At 50.8% G+C, this 17289-nt stretch overlaps 1 protein-coding gene across 5 annotated transcripts in view; it reads right to left on the bottom strand.

The window, feature by feature from the left end:
- Positions 1-10211: 10211 nt before the first annotated feature.
- Positions 10212-17289, bottom strand: part of PLEKHM2 (pleckstrin homology and RUN domain containing M2) — a 68763-nt gene continuing 61685 nt past the window's right edge. For 4 of the 5 annotated variants that reach the window (XM_073317193.1, XM_073317194.1, XM_073317195.1 and 1 more), the window contains 3 exons: positions 13104-13283; positions 12896-13012; positions 10212-11990 (listed from right to left, as the gene is read on the bottom strand). In XM_073317193.1, the coding sequence (XP_073173294.1) occupies positions 11853-11990; positions 12896-13012; positions 13104-13283 (435 nt within the window). In that variant the 3' untranslated portion in view covers positions 10212-11852. The remainder of the gene's footprint in view (positions 11991-12895; positions 13013-13103; positions 13284-17289) is intronic. The other variant, XM_073317197.1, reaches the window with a different exon arrangement.

Raw genomic sequence — 17289 nt, 5'->3', positions numbered from 1 at the left:
GGAGCCATTCCCTCACCAGAGCCTACTTCCTGCTAACGCTCCCCCAGGCCATTGGAGAGAGGATGAGCTGTTGGCCCAGGAGAACGTTTCAAATGAAATACAAAAGGAGCTTGACTGTTACTCAGGCAGAGACCCATGGCAAGGCTGATCCAGCCAATAGGGATTGCAAAGGAGAAGGATCTCTCACCGAGCCTGGCCGTACTTCGTGGAGAATCAAAGGGCGGTGGGAGGAGAGTAGCGACGGCAGGGATTCAATTCAGCTGGAGCTGTCCGGAGCTGAGATCTGGTAAATATTTTCAAACCCCTTGGTGGGGTTGTGAGTTGGTTTCAGAGTCCATGAGGTCCCACAGCTGAAGCCTGGTGTGCCTCGCAAGGCAGAAACCCTGAGCTGGTGCCCTGAGTGACAGAGTGAGGGACGTTGTTCTAGGCATACTGAGCTGCAGTGGGGAAGCCTCGGGCTTGGGGAGTGAATGAGTTGTTTGTGGCTTCAAGAATAAACCTGCAGAATAAGGTGATGTAACATGGCACACAGCTGGCTGGTGGCTTTCTACCTCACCTTGAGAGGAAAACGAGCTGTTTGACTGTCCTGCAGTTAACTAATTAAGGATTATGTAAGATACCAGGTGCCATGTAGCAGCTCACGAAAGCAAAGAACTAATAGCCCTAACTACAGTCAGGTCAACTCAGTGCAAGTTTCCCCACGCACAGCTCAGCTGCTGCCCCTCAGTCCTGACCTGCAACCCCCTCGCATTAGTCTGGTGTCCCACCAACACAATGATGCCAATACAGTACCTCTTAAACTTGACCCGCAGCCCAGCCACCCCCATCCTGTGTCAGCACCCCAGTTCTGGTACTGCATCTCAGCCCTGATCTGCAGTCCTCCAGCTGTCCCAGCCTGTGTGTTGCTTTAGAATTCAGGTGGTTCTTAAGCTATTTACCAGTGTGGGCAGCATCAACACAATCTATATACTAACTGTATGGCCCTAAGATGTCACAAGGGCTGCAGCTGTGTGTTGATTGAGCTGCAGGTTGAGAACCACTGGTTTAGACAAAGATGCCCTGGACCTGAGGTTAAGACCATCCACCTCATTGCACTTGTGACAACATTTGGTCACAGAAAGCTACAGGAAACTGTGCAGATACTTGAAGGGCCAGGCTAATTTCAAGATTTTCTCTTCCATGCTGGGCCCTGAAACAGATAGACCAAAGGGGATCCAGTGCAGGCTTAGGAGGATGTTCTCATGGCCCGTGACCCATAGTTTCCTCTGTGAGGCTTGTCAGTTTCTCCCTAGATTAACGGTGGGGTTGGGTGCAAAGTGCCTTGAATCTGGAGAGCCCCCAGGGCTATGTCCTGGTGGTGGAAATGGTTGTTCGGCACTTTCTCACCCTAGCTCCGCCCCGTGTAATGTAACCCAAGCAGAACTCAGTCTCGGGCTGGACTTTCTATTTGGGGCTGTGTTTATTGTGAGCCCTGTTTATAGCTCGCTGCTGGTCTGCCCTTTAGCACAACCTCTGCATGGAGCGACACAGGGTGAAAACTCTGTGTGGCAGGTCTCCATCAGGCTAAAGGCTTTTCCCATGTGTGGCACCCAGCTGGAGAAACATTTGCTAGCACCTAGGTCCCTGGCTGGGCTCCCACCCCCCAGCACGTACACAACAGCTGCTGGTTGCAGTTGCCAGACACAAGTTGCTGTCATTGCAAACAAGCCTTCCCAACCTCAGCCAGGCGAACAAAGCAAAAACAACAAGAGCTGCACCAGTGCAGGGGGCTGGACTTGATGCCCGCTAGAGGTCCCCTGCAGGTCTATGGTCTGTCTCATGGGATAGACCTGCCCCAGCTGTTAGCAAATAGGCTCTGCCCCCCATAGCTGAGCAATGCACTAGTGCTACTGTAATAGTTTTACAATGTCAGGGGTGGGGGGGAACCATGCACTGGGTAAGTAAACAGCACGTGACTCATGGCCCTAGGCAGGAATCAGAAATGGATTGCAGTTTGTCGTGCGCTTCTTTGGCAAGGTCTGCTTACCCCCTTTCCCCTCAAGCAGCCTCGAGCTTGCTCTGCCGAAGGAATTTATATAGCCCCACTCCCTGTAGTGTTGAGCCCCTATCACTTTAACACACATCATCAGACTTTGCACTTATAAACTCAGAGCACTGAACACACACAATCCACCTTGCGAGGGCAATGGCTGATGGGGCTTTATTAGGAGCCAGTGACTGCGGCACCTGATAGACAGGTTTCAGAGTAACAGCCGTGTTAGTCTGTATTCGCAAAAAGAAAAGGAGTACTTGTGGCACCTTAGAGACTAACCAATTTATTTGAGCATAAGCTTTCGTGAGCTACAGCTCACTTCATCGGATGCATATCGTGGAAACTGCAGCAGACTTTATATATACACAGAGAATATGAAACAATACATCCTCCCACCCCACTGTCCTGCTGGTAATAGCTTATCTAAAGTGATCATCAGGTTGGGCCATTTCCAGCACAAATCCAGGTTTTCTCACCCTCCACCCCCCCACACAAATTCACTCTCCTGCTGGTGATAGCCCATCCAAAGTGATAACTCTTTACACAATGTGCATGATAATCAAGTTGGGCTATTTCCTGCACAAATCCAGGTTTTCTCACATCCCCCCCACCCCCATACACACACAAACTCACTCTCCTGCTGGTAATAGCTCATCCAAACTGACCACTCTCCAAGTTTAAATCCAAGTTAAACCAGAACATCTGGGGGGGGGGGGGGGGTAGGAAAAAACAAGAGGAAATAGGCTACCTTGCGTAATGACTGAGCCACTCCCAGTCTCTATTTAAGCCTAAATTAATAGTATCCAATTTGCAAATGAATTCCAATTCAGCAATTTCTCGCTGGAGTCTGGATTTGAAGTTTTTTTGTTTTAAGATAGCGACCTTCATGTCTGTGATTGCGTGACCAGAGAGATTGAAGTGTTCTCCGACTGGTTTATGAATGTTATAATTCTTGACGTCTGATTTGTGTTCATTTATTCTTTTACGTAGAGACTGTCCAGTTTGACCAATGTACATGGCAGAGGGGCATTGCTAGCACATGATGGCATATATCACATTGGTGGATGTGCAGGTGAACAAGCCTCTGATAGTGTGGCTGATGTTATTAGGCCCTGTGATGGTGTCCCCTGAATAGATATGTGGGCACAATTGGCAACGGGCTTTGTTGCAAGGATAAGTTCCTGGGTTAGTGGTTCTGTTGTGTGGTATGTGGTTGTTGGTGAGTATTTGCTTCAGGTTGCGGGGCTGTCTGTAGGCAAGGACTGGCCTGTCTCCCAAGATTTGTGAGAGTGTTGGGTCATCCTTTAGGATAGGTTGTAGATCCTTAATAATGCGTTGGAGGGGTTTTAGTTGGGGGCTGAAGGTGACGGCTAGTGGCGTTCTGTTATTTTCTTTGTTAGGCCTGTCCTGTAGTAGGTAACTTCTGGGAACTCTTCTGGCTCTATCAATCTGTTTCTTTACTTCTGCAGGTGGGTATTGTAGTTGTAAGAAAGCTTGACAGAGATCTTGTAGGTGTTTGTCTCTGTCTGAGGGGTTGGAGCAAATGCGGTTGTATCGCAGAGCTTGGCTGTAGACGATGGATCGTGTGGTGTGGTCAGGGTGAAAGCTGGAGGCATGCAGGTAGGAATAGCGGTCAGTAGGTTTCCGGTATAGGGTGGTGTTTATGTGACCATTGTTTATTAGCACTGTAGTGTCCAGGAAGTGGATCTCTTGTGTGGACTGGACCAGGCTGAGGTTGGTGGTGGGATGGAAATTGTTGAAATCATGGTGGAATTCCTCAAGGGCTTCTTTTCCATGGGTCCAGATGATGAAGATGTCATCAATATAGCGCAAGTAGAGTAGGGGCTTTAGGGGACGAGAGCTGAGGAAGCGTTGTTCTAAATCAGCCATAAAAATGTTGGCATACTGTGGGGCCATGCGGGTACCCATAGCAGTGCCGCTGATCTGAAGGTATACATTGTCCCCAAATGTGAAATAGTTATGGGTAAGGACAAAGTCACAAAGTTCAGCCACCAGGTTAGCCGTGACATTATCAGGGATAGTGTTCTTGACGGCTTGTAGTCCATCTTTGTGTGGAATGTTGGTATAGAGGGCTTCTACATCCATAGTGGCCAGGATGGTGTTATCAGGAAGATCACCGATGGATTGAAGTTTCCTCAGGAAGTCAGTGGTGTCTCGAAGGTAGCTGGGAGTGCTGGTAGCGTAGGGCCTGAGGAGGGAGTCTACATAGCCAGACAATCCTGCTGTCAGGGTGCCAATGCCTGAGATGATGGGGCGCCCAGGATTTCCAGGTTTATGGATCTTGGGTAGTAGATAGAATATCCCAGGTCGGGGTTCCAGGGGTGTGTCTGTGCGGATTTGATCTTGTGCTTTTTCAGGAAGTTTCTTGAGCAAATGCTGTAGTTGCTTTTGGTAACTCTCAGTGGGATCATAGAGTAATGGCTTGTAGAAACTCGTGTTGGAGAGCTGCTGAGCAGCCTCTTGTTCATATTCCGACCTATTCATGATGACAACAGCACCTCCTTTGTCAGCCTTTTTGATTATGATGTCAGAGTTGTTTCTGAGGCTGTGGATGGCATTGCGTTCCGCATGGCTGAGGTTATGGGGCAAGTGATGCTGCTTTTCCACAATTTCAGCCCGTGCACGTCGGCGGAAGCACTCTATGTAGAAGTCCAGTCTGCTGTTTCGACCTTCAGGAGGAGTCCACCTAGAATCCCTCTTTCTGTAGTGTTGGTAGGGAGACCTCTGTGGATTAGTATGTTGTTCAGATGTCAAGAATTATAACATTCATAAACCAGTCGGAGAACACTTCAATCTCTCTGGTCACGCAATCACAGACATGAAGGTCGCTATCTTAAAACAAAAAAACTTCAAATCCAGACTCCAGCGAGAAACTGCTGAATTGGAATTCATTTGCAAATTGGATACTATTAATTTAGGCTTAAATAGAGACTGGGAGTGGCTAAGTCATTATGCAAGGTAGCCTATTTCCTCTTGTTTTTTCCTACCCCCGCCCCCCCCCAGATGTTCTGGTTTAACTTGGATTTAAACTTGGAGAGTGGTCAGTTTGGATGAGCTATTACCAGCAGGAGAGTGAGTTTGTGTGTGTATGGGGGTGGGGGGGATGTGAGAAAACCTGGATTTGTGCAGGAAATAGCCCAACTTGATTATCATGCACATTGTGTAAAGAGTTATCACTTTGGATGGGCTATCACCAGCAGGAGAGTGAATTTGTGTGGGGGGGTGGAGGGTGAGAAAACCTGGATTTGTGCTGGAAATGGCCCAACCTGATGATCACTTTAGATAAGCTATTACCAGCAGGACAGTGGGGTGGGAGGAGGTATTGTTTCATATTCTCTGTGTATATATAAAGTCAGTATGCTGCAGTTTCCACGGTATGCATCCGATGAAGTGAGCTGTAGCTCACGAAAGCTCATGCTCAAATAAATTGGTTAGTCTCTAAGGTGCCACAAGTACTCCTTTTCTTTTTACCTGATAGACAAATGCCCTTGACACAAGTACGTGGCATGGGAAAGCAATGGCCAAACTGCAGAGAAGCCAACACACCCATGAAATAGCCTTGGTCTCCTGAGCAATTGTGTTGCCTTGCTAGTGGCAACTTTTGTATCTGTGCCTGAGCCCCAGTCCTGGCGGAGCCCCTCGCGGCACGTGGCCTGTGCATGGATTCAGCGGCGATTATTGCTGGGGGGCGACTGAGAACAGTCTTCTGCACAACACAGTTCCTGAGCTGCGCCCGGACATGAGCTCCCAAACCCAGCCCCGAGCTGGGAGAGGGGCAGCCTCTCTGCTCCAAGCACACAGGCGCGGCTGCTCCTTCCCCATTGCCATCCAGGAACGCACAAGGCTGAGTCGGGTCTTTTGTATCATGAAGGTCCATTTGCTGAAGTCCGACAGAGCATGATGTGCAGTGGGGGGAAGACATCCCCACACATACAGCACTCCCTGGGAGAAGATGCAAACACTAGAGAGCACCGACCTCCTTATGGACTTCCAGGCTCGAGGCCTTAGCGCCAGAGTCAGGATCTGTCTAGTCCTACTGGGCTTGCCCTGTTGTCTCGGGTGACTGATCCCCTCGAAGCCTGGCCCAGCTCTGTGAGACTAAAGCCCAGTGGTCCCCAGGTGTCCCCTACCGCCACAGACTGGCTCCTGTCACTGCAGTCAGTGTTCCGATCACCTAAAGCAGTGACTCAACCTTTCCAGACAACTGTACCCCTTTCTTGAGTCTGATTTGTTTTGTGTACCCCCAAGTTTCACCTCACTTAAAAACTACGTGCTTACAAAATCAGACATAAAAATACAGGTGTCACAGCTACACTGTGACTGAAAAATTGCCTACAGTCTCATTTTTAACTGTATAATTATAAAATAAAAACAAGTCATTGTCTGTATGAAATTTTAGTTTGTACTGACTTTGCTCGCTCTTTTTATGTGGCCTGCTGTAACCCTAGGCAAATCTCTAGATGAGCTGATGTATCTCTGCATACGCCCAGGGGCACGCGTACCCCTGGTTGAGAACCACTGACCTAAAGACCCCCTGTCAGGACCCATTGTAGGAGGTGCTGTTTCCAGGCTCCTAATAATAACCCCTAACTCTTATCTACCGCTTTTCATCAGTCACTCTCAAAGTGCTCTACAAAGGAGGTCAGGATCATTGTCCCTGCTACACAGATGGAGAAACCGAGGCACCAAGCAGGTAAGTGACTTGCCTAAGGTCACCCAGCAGGTCAGTGCCAGAGCTGGGACTAGACCCCATATCCCAGCCCAAGGCTCTATCCCCTAAGCCACACTGCCTCTCCTGAGGCCTGAGTCTCTTCTCACAAGCACCAGTGTTAACGCAGGTGTGAATGCAAGGACATCTGTGAAGTTAGTCTGGTGTGGGTGCAGACCTCAGTGATGGTTGTGAATATCATTCAGACCACATCAGGATGTCCCTGGAAAGCCATTTTGCATTGGAACGACCATAGTGGGTCAGATCACTGGTCCATCTGGCCCAGTGTCCCATCTTCTGACAGTGGCTGGTGCCAGATACTTCTGGTAGTTGGAGTTTTAAGGGCACCTGGTCCTGGAGCATGAGCATCTTGGCTAATAGCCACTGATGGACTTATCCTCCAGGAACTTATCTAGTTCTTTTTTGAACCCTGTTATAGTCTTGGCCTTCACAACATCCCCTGGCAAGGAGTTCCACAGGCTGACCGTGCGTTGTGTGAAGAAATACTTCCTTTGGTTTATTTTAAACCTGCTGCCTATTCATTTCATTGGGTGACCCTTTGACTGGCCCTTAACTGTTCGCTAAACACAGAGCCACTCTCTTCTTCCGGGGTGCACCCCAGTAAGCTGAAATACAGTAAAACCAGCAGAGAACCAAACACATTGTAGGATTCGTAGCAATCTGGTTTGAGTCATTAGCTACCCCAACTGCTCTGGGGTGCAGCAGGGCAGAGGATCCCTGGCTCCCAGGGGATCTCTTACAGGCTGGGAATTTGGATTCCACACTTTGCAGACCCCGCACCCAGGCACCACCTGCGCTTTAAATCCTCTCATCACAGATGGGGATGCGGGAGGAGAAGGTTTCCCCTCTGAACTGGCTCAGTTGCTGCGGCCATTTCGGAGAGCTCGGAGCATTAGTTCATTGGGGCTGATGCAACAACCAGCTCTCTTTGGACCCAGCTCCCAGGTGCTTTGCCTTCCAGGTGAGTAGGCTCCTGCGGAGCAGCAGGCTGGATTGTGCTTTGCACTGCAACTGTTTCTAGGCATACCTTTGTTCCCACACCCAGAGCATTCCAGAGTCAGATGCACCTTCCAAAGGGCAGAGAAATGCCATGAAAATAGCAGCCCCTGCCTCCAGTCACCTGCAGCTGGTGACTTAGGATGAGCTCTGATGCAAGTTCAAGAAGGGTTCTGGGGCAATTCAATGTTCCCTGCGATCTAACGGAAGAAGCTGGGCTGCCAACCAGGGAGGGGTTCTGAAGACGAGTGGCCCAAACTCCGAAGAGGCAGGGGTTGGTATCCATCCTGCACCTCACTCACACTTGTTTTTAGATGCTGGCTGGTGGGGTCCCTCCTCCTGAGCACGCCCACACCAGGAGGGAAGCTAATCAAAGTTAGGCATCTAATTCTCACTGAAAGTCAATAGGAGGCAGGCTGCTAAAGGCTATTTATAACTTTCACGATCTCCCCCCGTGCTGGGCTGCTCCTCCGCCGTGACTATGACATGGTGAACATTGGCTAGTAAAAGATGGCAACCACTTGAGGGGATTTTGGAAGGAGCATGTCCCATGGCTGAGGGGCTCCTGCAAAACAGCCTTGTTTTGGAAGGAGAAAAGGCTTGGGCCCAGATCCCCAAAGGTTCTGGGGCTCCCAACTTCCCTTGAAATCAAGGGGACCTAGGACCCTAACTGCTGCTGTGGATCTGGGCTGCGGTTACCTGATTAGCATGCCCAAGAACAGGAACTGGGCTTCGGCCTTATGGCCAATTCTAGGCTAGAACCAACGTGTGATTCCATCTGACATTTATTCTATCATTGCTCAAATGCCAGCTGTCCAGGGATGGAGGAGAATTCAGGGACGGGAGCATCATCTTCTGGGGATCGCTGATCAGCCAGGTGGAAGGATACAGTTAGTTCCCCACCCTCTAAACACAGTAAGCCACATGCACAGCACTCGCTGAAGCTCTGCGCTTTTTTGCAGTCACTTTACAGAGCAGAACTTCCCTTTGATCCTCTCAGCATGCTTGCAGGGTCAGCATCATCCTCATTTTACTGATGGGGAAACTGATGCACAGCGAGGGGAAGAGACCTGCCCAGGGGGTCACAAAAGCAGTGCAGAGCCAGGAGGAGCCCGTAGATATTCTAATTCCCAGGCCTTTGCCTTAGCCAGCAGGTGCATATGGTCCCTTATTTGAGTCCGGTCGAAGTAAGTAACTGACTAATAGTACAAGTTGGTAAATTAATCACCAGCTCCCAGCTGAGGAGAACGTTTGTTTGTTACCTCACCCAGCTGACTTTACGTTCAGACTTGATATCATCTCCCATCCCTCCCAGACGCCTACGCCCAGTGAATCCTCAACACTGCCCACAGAGCAGTCAGACAAACATGGAGCCCCTGCAAGGACACTGTCAGCGACTGCATAACCCAGAATCAGGGCTGGGCGCTAGGGTCAGGGATCTGATCCCCAAAATCAGAGAGGGGGCCCTTCCCACCAGAAACCCTCAACTCTCCCACCTTTCATAGCCACCCACCCAGGAGTGGAAAGGTTAATCTGGGATGAAGTGACACGGTGTGACAATGTTACTGTAGTACCCCTCGTGGTCAGTGGGGAGCAATGGTCCAGTTCCCTGCATTCCTGGAAAGACGGGCGGGGAAACTGGGAGCTCCAAACACCCCTTAACCAGGCAGGCTGGGGGTGATCAAAGGAAGGGGTTGGAATGGGGGCAGGGAAGGGGTGGGAAGAGGTAGGGCAGGGGCGGGGCCTCAGGGAAGGGGTGGAGTGGGGGCAGGGCTGGGGGCAGCGATGGGGGTTTGTCAGTGATGCAGCCCTCAAACCAATGCACTAGTCCTCATGTGGCCCTCGTGGTCATTTGACTTTGAGACCCCTGCTCTAGTCCAAGGCCTGCTCTCCCAGTAGGTTAGGAGTGTGATTGTTTTTCCAGTACAACCCCTCGTGTGGACACAGGTGCCTTCTACCTGGTCAGCAGGTGCCCCTTTCTGCATGGGAACCATTGTACCAGTAGGAAGCACCCTTACTGACAGAACTGCATGCCCACCAGGGGAGTTCTAGCACTTTAACTATACCTAGGTATAGGAAGCTGTGCAACAGTCTAGCCCAGACAAAGCGTAGGCAGGCCCAGGGGAGTCCAGCTAAGCACAGTAACAGGGGGCAGGGGTTTTTCTTTTAAAGATTCCTTATATGGCTCAGGGTCTCCTCCTGTTTCAATCTGTGGGCAGAGCCCTTCAGGGCAAACTCTCCAACTTCAACACCCCACTGCTTGGTTCTCAAAGTCCTTCATTCCTCCCAGCAATGGGACCAGCCTCAGTCCCCAGACTGATGATGATCCTGGCCCATAGATTACCAGTGATGGTTTAGAGCAAGCCACAGAGGAAAACCAGCTGCCAATGAGAGAATTCCAGCTCGCCAGACGTCAGCAGGACAGGCACCAAGTTACCAATGAGTATTTATTCTGGGGCAGAGGAAGCAGATGTATATACACGTACATTCAGTCACAAAGTTCACCTCCTGAAAAAAAGGCCCCATGAATATATATTACATTAGGTCTCCAACTTATTAAAAAAATTCCCAAACAAATAAAACCCCCAAACCATTCTCCACAGTGGATAATTGCTGTTACCTTACATGGCCCCAGTTTCATAAGGATTTGCTTTTGCACACAAAGGATTAATAGATATTCCCCCTGCCCCGCTCTCCAATATTTGTACGACCTCTCTCAAAGCTGAGATTTGGAAAGCAATCCAGGAGATTTAGACACATGTTCCAGTTAAATGAATGGAAGGCGTTTGTCTAAATCCTCTAGAATACTCTGAAATTCTCAATCCCCATGTGTCTAAATCTCTCTGCTCCTCCTACATTAGGTTGCCTGGATTTGTTTCAGTATTTCTCACACACTTCCCCTTGCCTGTGTCAAATCTCCTAACGACTCCAGCAGCAGCCACTGGGCAAGTGGGTGGAAGAGAGAGGGGCCTACATACCAATGGCCAACATCTCTGATGCTGAACATGCTGCTTGTGCTTCCAGAAGGGGGTTGATTTTGGATCAAGCACAACCCTGCGCTCCAGCTTCTCCCATTCTCTCCCCTTTTAGACATCAGATCAGACCCAGGAACCCACGACCATAGCCCGAAAACTGAGCTAGCCCGGGTGCAACTTGTTCTACCTGAGCTACATCTTTCTTTCTCGCTGTGGCTTTGCAGGGCTGTGATGGGACAGGTTATGTGCCCTGGGCAGAGATCTATTACTACCAGAGAGATCTCCTGAGCAGAGAAGACCCAGCCCATGCAGCTCACGAATGGTCAAGGAGAGGTGTTGGGGCGGGGGGATGAGCACCCCTTGAGATGAAGCAGTGCATTAGTTTGCGATTGTATTAACAAGGATAAAACATGCACAGCAGCCATTTAGTGTTCCAATCTCACCACATTTACAACCTAACGTGTTCTAAAATGAACAACTAATCAGTACTAATCAGCGCTCGGACCCAGTCTGGTGCCCAATGATGAAATGAGCAAACGCTCTGCCCAGACCCACCCCACCCTCATTAATGTTAGGTTATTATTCCTTTAAGGAGAGAGTAACTTGCCCAGAGGCAGCTGAGTGATGGAGGAGAGCCTGGACCCAGCCAGAGTCTCTGCGAGGCCCGCTGCACAAAGAACTTGATGCATGTGTCCACGCATGGTGGTTGACCTAGATGAAGCTCCCCTAACTCCCACGCTGTGGGCCTGGTACCATATGGTCCCACTGCCACGCAGCAGAGAAGCGACGTACCACGGTGCAGGGTGAAGGTTTCCGCTCAACAAGCCCAAGCTTCGCTATTGCAAGCGCTGAGAGGCAGTGCTCAGCCAATCCAGGATTTACACACGTATGCTCCCAGCTAGAGGGACATCACTGGGAACCCCGCCTGCAGCGAGTTCAGACACTGCCAAGGAGAACGTAAGCTGGTTTGCTGGAGAGAGTCTGCCTGCCTGCACCTGCCACCACCAGGACAGGGGCAGGATTGCCCCACAGAGTTAGTGTCAGGGGTGGGTAGGTTAGTTTGTGCCACTTATAACGTGGGGTTGTGTCTTTCCCTCTGTTAACACCAGGGGTCCCGGGAGTCCCGGCCACGGCACAGGCTGTCGCTGCGCTGCCAGGCGCTGTGGATCAGGCTCAAGGCATCCTCGCATTTCTTCTTCACCGAGGCTTCTTGGATTGCCTTGTGCTGGAGATCAACCTGGAACACCCAGAGAGCCACAGGTCACTGCAGCTGACTGGCACAAACTGTAACACAGCGTGGGGCTGCGTCAGGCCTGAGGAACCCTGCGGGTCACTGCCCAGGAGGTGGGCGGCACGTGGCCATTTGAGGAACCTCGCCACCACCACAAACTGCTTTGGCTCTCCAGACAAACTAGGGTCTGTGGAAGAGCAGGACTAACAGCGCTGGCAGTGTGGGGGATGGGTTATGTCACTGTTCGCCTCCCCCCATGCTCTCCTGATGCCTCTCCCGCCTGCCCTGCAGTCCTCCCTGCTCTTCCAGTCTTCACCCCAATGCCCCTCACTCTTGACCTATGGCACTCGCTGCCAATCTGGTTCTGGGTCCCCACACCCCAGCTCTGCTGATACCCCTCAGTCCTGCCCCACAGCCCCCACTGTTATCCCTGGACAGAGCCTGCCTTGAGCAGACACTAGTTGGTGTAAATTAGCGTCCAACTCCCGCTGGACCCAGGACACACATCACAGCTGACTCATCTCCAATACAGGCTGTGAGCTGCAGCCTCCAGTGAGGATAGCCACGTGACACCCCCAGCAATGGGTACTGCCCATCGCTCCCCAGGCACACCACTCAGTGCCTGCCCCCTCAGCAGGCACACAGCTCTCCCCACGGCCACCAAACCTGACCCGCAGAAGGCAGGAGTGGGGGCTGTGTTGACCCAGCAGGCTCAGTGGATCTTCGCTGCTCTCTTACCCTAAGCATGGAGGCCAAGAGTTTGAACCCGATCCAGCTGCAGGCAGATGCAGGCCAACCTCTGCAAGACCAGCCAGCCCCACCCATTCCCCGCAGTTGGGCCTCCTAACCCAGTTAGGGATGCAGGAACAGGCAGCTCACCCTGCTGCCAGCACTGCCTTGGGCCTGTTTACCTGGTAGATATTTCTCCACACAGTGCTCAGCGCCAAGAGGAACCTCTCCAGTTCAGTAGTGCAACTAAAGTACAGGACCCAGGGGGGCATGAACTGGTTGCGATCCTGAGCAAACTCCTAAATGCCAACAGAGAGGCACAGCGGTTACTTACTGGAGCCAGCTCCCCTTCTGTATGCCTGTCAGGCCCACACACGTGCCCACACTCACTATTATACAGTACTCCTTGCCGGCTTCCGTAGAGACAGTGGCCACGTCCGGCAGCTCCACGGTGGCGAGCGAGCGGAAGAAGCTCGTCTGGCAATCCTCGTGGCAGGTGAAGGCCTTCTCGTCCGTTATGACAAGGCAGCAGGGGATGCAAGGCGTGGGGACCACGCCCTGGGGGATAACCTGGGGGCGGGTGAAAGGTAAACTGTTAGAACCAGTCACCCTGCTGGCTGCAGGCCACAATGCTCTGCTTCTCATCCAGCCCCAGCGTACGTGCAGGGGTCTCTCTCCGGACGCTGCTGCGTGTGCCTGAGATAGAAGCCACTCCCAGGCCCAGAGCCACAACTGATGTAAATGACTTCAGTGGAGCCACACTGATTTACGCCAGCAGAGGATCTTGCCCACCCTCCACTGGCCCATTCTCCAAGATCCTACTCCAGGTCGCCTCTGCAGCTTCAAATCCTGGGCTGTGCACGAGACTCTGCCTCACTGTTTATCTTAAGGATCCCTCGAGAGCTGCCCTTTTGGTTCAGTCACAGAGGCCCTAGAAATGACAGTGCTCAGATGCTCTGGGGAGGGGCTGGCCAAGCGTCTGAACAGACAGATGTGCTTCGAAGCCAGGGCCGCTCTGTTGGCTGAGGGGGAAGCAGTGGTTGATTCACCAGCTGCTTCCGTGCCCCAGAGACTGGGCCCCCCAGCCATGCCTGAGCCTGGTCTCCTTCCCGGCAGGACAGTCGTTGCCCCAGAGCACCACGGCTGTTGGCCAGCGCTATGTATCAACACCATGGCAGTATGGAAAAGGGGATCCCTTCAGCATGCGGGGGCTCCTTGAGTCAGGACCCAGGATTGCACAGACTGTCCAGGAAGTTTTTGGAAAGGGTAGGGAACAATTTCCTGGTGCAAGTGCTGGAGGAACCAACTAGGGACAGAGCTCTTCTTGACCTGCTGCTCATAAACCAGGAAGAATTAGTAGGGGAAGCTAAATGGATGGGAACCTGGGAGGCAGTGACCATGAGATGGTTGAGTTCATGATCCTGACACAGAGAAGAAAGGAGAGCAGCAGAATACGGACCCTGGACTTTAGAAAAGCAGACTTTGACTCCCTGAGGGAACTGATGGGCAGGATCCCCTGGGAGAATAACATGAGGGGGAAAGGAGTCCAGGAGAGCTGGCTGTATTTTAAAGAATCCTTATTGAGGTTACAGGGAAAAACCATCCCGATGTGTAGAAAGAATAGTAAATATGGCAGGTGACCAGCTTGGCTTAATAGTGAAATCCTTGCGGCTCTTAACCACAAAAAAGAAGCTTACAAGAAGTGGAAGATTGGACAAATGACCAGGGAGGAGTATAAAAATATTGCTCGGGGATGCAGGAGTGAAATCAGGAAGGCCAAATCCCACCTGGAGTTGCAGCTAGCAAGAGATGTTAAGAGTAACAAGAAGGGTTTCTTGAGGTATGTTAGCAACAAGAAGAAAGTCAAGGAAAGTGTGGGCCCCTTACTGAATGAGGGAGGCAACCTAGTGACAGAGGATGTGGAAAAAGCTAATGTACTCAATGCTTTTTTTGCCTCTGTCTTCACGAACAAGCTCTGCTCCCAGACTACTGCACTGGGCAGCACAGCACGGGGAGGAGGTGACCAGCTCTCTGTGGAGAAAGAAGTGTTTCGGGACTATTTAGAAAAGCTGGACGAGCACAAGTCCATGGGGCCGGATGCGCTGCATCCGAGAGGACAAAAGGAGTTGGCGGATGTGATTGCAGAGCCATTGGCCATTATCTTTGAAAACTCATGGCGATTCGGGGAAGTCCCGGACGACTGGGAAAAGGCTAATGTAGTGCTCATCTTTAAAAAAGGGAAGGAGGAGGATCCTGGGAACTACAGGCCAGTCAGCCTCACCTCAGTCCCTGGAAAAATCATTGAGCAGGTCCTCAAGGAATCAATTCTGAAGCACTTGGAGGAGAGGAAAGTGATCAGAAACATTCAGCATGGATTCACCAAGGGCAAGTAGTGCCTGACTAATCTAATTGTCTTCTATGATGAGATAACTGGCTCTGTGGATGAGGGGAAAGCGGTGGACATGTTGTTCCTTGACTTTAGCAAAGCTTTTGACACTGTCTCCCACAGTATTCTTGCCAGCAAGTTAAAGAAGCATGGGCTGGCTGAATGGACTATAAGGTGGATAGAAAGTTGGCTAGATTGTCGGGCTCAAAGGGTAGTGATCAATGGCTCCATATCTAGCTGGCAGCCGGTATCAAGTGGAGTGCCCCAAGGGTCAGTCCTCGGGCCGGTTTTGTTCAATATCTTCATTAATGATCTGGAGGATGGTGTGGATTGTACCCTCAGCAAGTTTGCAGATGACACTAAACTGGGAGGAGAGGTAGATACGCTGGAGGGTAGGGATAGGATACAGAGGGACCTAGACAAATTAGAGGATTGGGCCTAAAGAAATCTGATGAGGTTCAACAAGGACAAGTGCAGAGTCCTGCATTTAGGACGGAAGTATCCCATGCACCGCTACAGACTAGGGACTGACTGGCTAGGCAGCGGTTCTGCAGAAAAGGACCTAGGGATTACAGTGGACGAGAAGCTGGATATGAGTCAACAGTGTGCCCTTGTTGCCAAGAAGGCCAATGGCATTTTGGGATGTATAAGTAGGGGCATTGCCAGCAGATCGAGGGACGTGATCGTTCCCCTCTATTCGACATTGGTGAGGCCTCATCTGGAGTACTGTGTCCAGTTTTGGGCCCCACACTACAAGAAGGATGTGGAAAAACTGGAAAGAGTCCAGCGGAGGGCAACAAAAATGATTATGGGACTGGAACACATGACTTATGAGGAGAGGCTGAGGGAACCGGGATTGTTTAGTCTGCGGAAGAGAAAAATGAGGGGGGATCTGATAGCTGCTTTCAACTACCTGAAAGGGGGTTCCAAAGAGGATGGCTCTAGACTGTTCTCAGTGGTAGCTGATGACAGAACAAGGAGTAATGGTCTCAAGTTACAGTGGGGGAGGTTTAGGTTGGATATTAGGAAAAACTTTTTCTCTAGGACGGTGGTGAAACACAGGAATGTGTTACCTAGGGAGGTGGTGGAATCTCCTTCCTTAGATATTTTAGGGTCAGGCTTGACAAAGCCCTGGCTGGGATGATGTAGTTGGGGATTGGTCCTGCTTTGAGCAGGGGGTTGGCCTAGATGACCTCCTGAGGTCCCTTCCAGCCCTGATATTCTATGAGTCTATGATTCTATGACCCCACCACTTGATGCTATGGGCACGGCAGACGTCTAAGAGACTGCAGTCTACAAAGCCAGAGTCGTTTTACAAACCTGGTACCGAGGACCAAGTACTGCCCCAATGTGGAAAGTGACCCCAGAGGGTTCTGCTTCAGAATGATCAGCTACAATCAGGGGGGTTCAAGCCTGGCTCCTTTACGCACGGGATGGATGTGGAGCAGATGGGATCATGGACAAAACAGTGTGTAATTTAGAGATGACGACGATACTGGACTGCAGCCCTCAGGCGCCCCCGCATGCTTACTGCAGAGTGCTACACAAAGGTTTCATTGGCTGGCAGGTGAAAGTCTGGAACACTAATTGGAATAGGTGTGGTATGCCCGTAAGAGAGAAGGTGCAGGGCACAGTACTACACAACGGGCAGTGGGACAGATGAAATATCGACACCTTCCACCTTGATTGCCTGGCCCTATCAGGAAGTGTGTCTCCATATGTCCTGCTCTTTTCCAGAAATACCTGGGCAGAAAAATCCCAAGAGAAAAAAAAAAAGGGGGGGGGGAGTGTTAGGATACAGATATTCGGGCCTGTCTGTAAAGGCCTAGACTTTAAGAATGTAGGTCTATGTTTATCATTTAGCTAGTTAGAGAGGTATAAAAGAAAGAATCAAAAGCACTGTCTGCCTGTGTAAGAGCCTTCTCTCATGTGACAGTCTGAGGCTCTGTTCTTAAGCTAAGGCCTTTGGCTAAGCAGTGGGAGCAGGGATAAGCTGGAAAACGAAAGGCCACGTCCTCACACATTTCAAACCAGTCATATTGAAATAAGACAATCTGGGGCTGTTAGCAAGGTAATCCGATCTATCACCTCCAGAGAAAGGGAAGAGCCTAGAAGATGTAAAAGGAAATTTAGTTTGATAGTTTTCTGTTTGGTAAGAACTCGCTTATCAATAGACACAGCTGGGAAACC

This window comes from Lepidochelys kempii, chromosome 18 (genome assembly GCF_965140265.1).
Source record: "Lepidochelys kempii isolate rLepKem1 chromosome 18, rLepKem1.hap2, whole genome shotgun sequence".
NCBI classification, from domain to species: Eukaryota; Metazoa; Chordata; order Testudines; family Cheloniidae; genus Lepidochelys; species Lepidochelys kempii.
The sequence above is the reverse complement of the archived record's forward strand: the minus strand, read 5'-3'. Positions and strand labels throughout refer to the sequence as shown.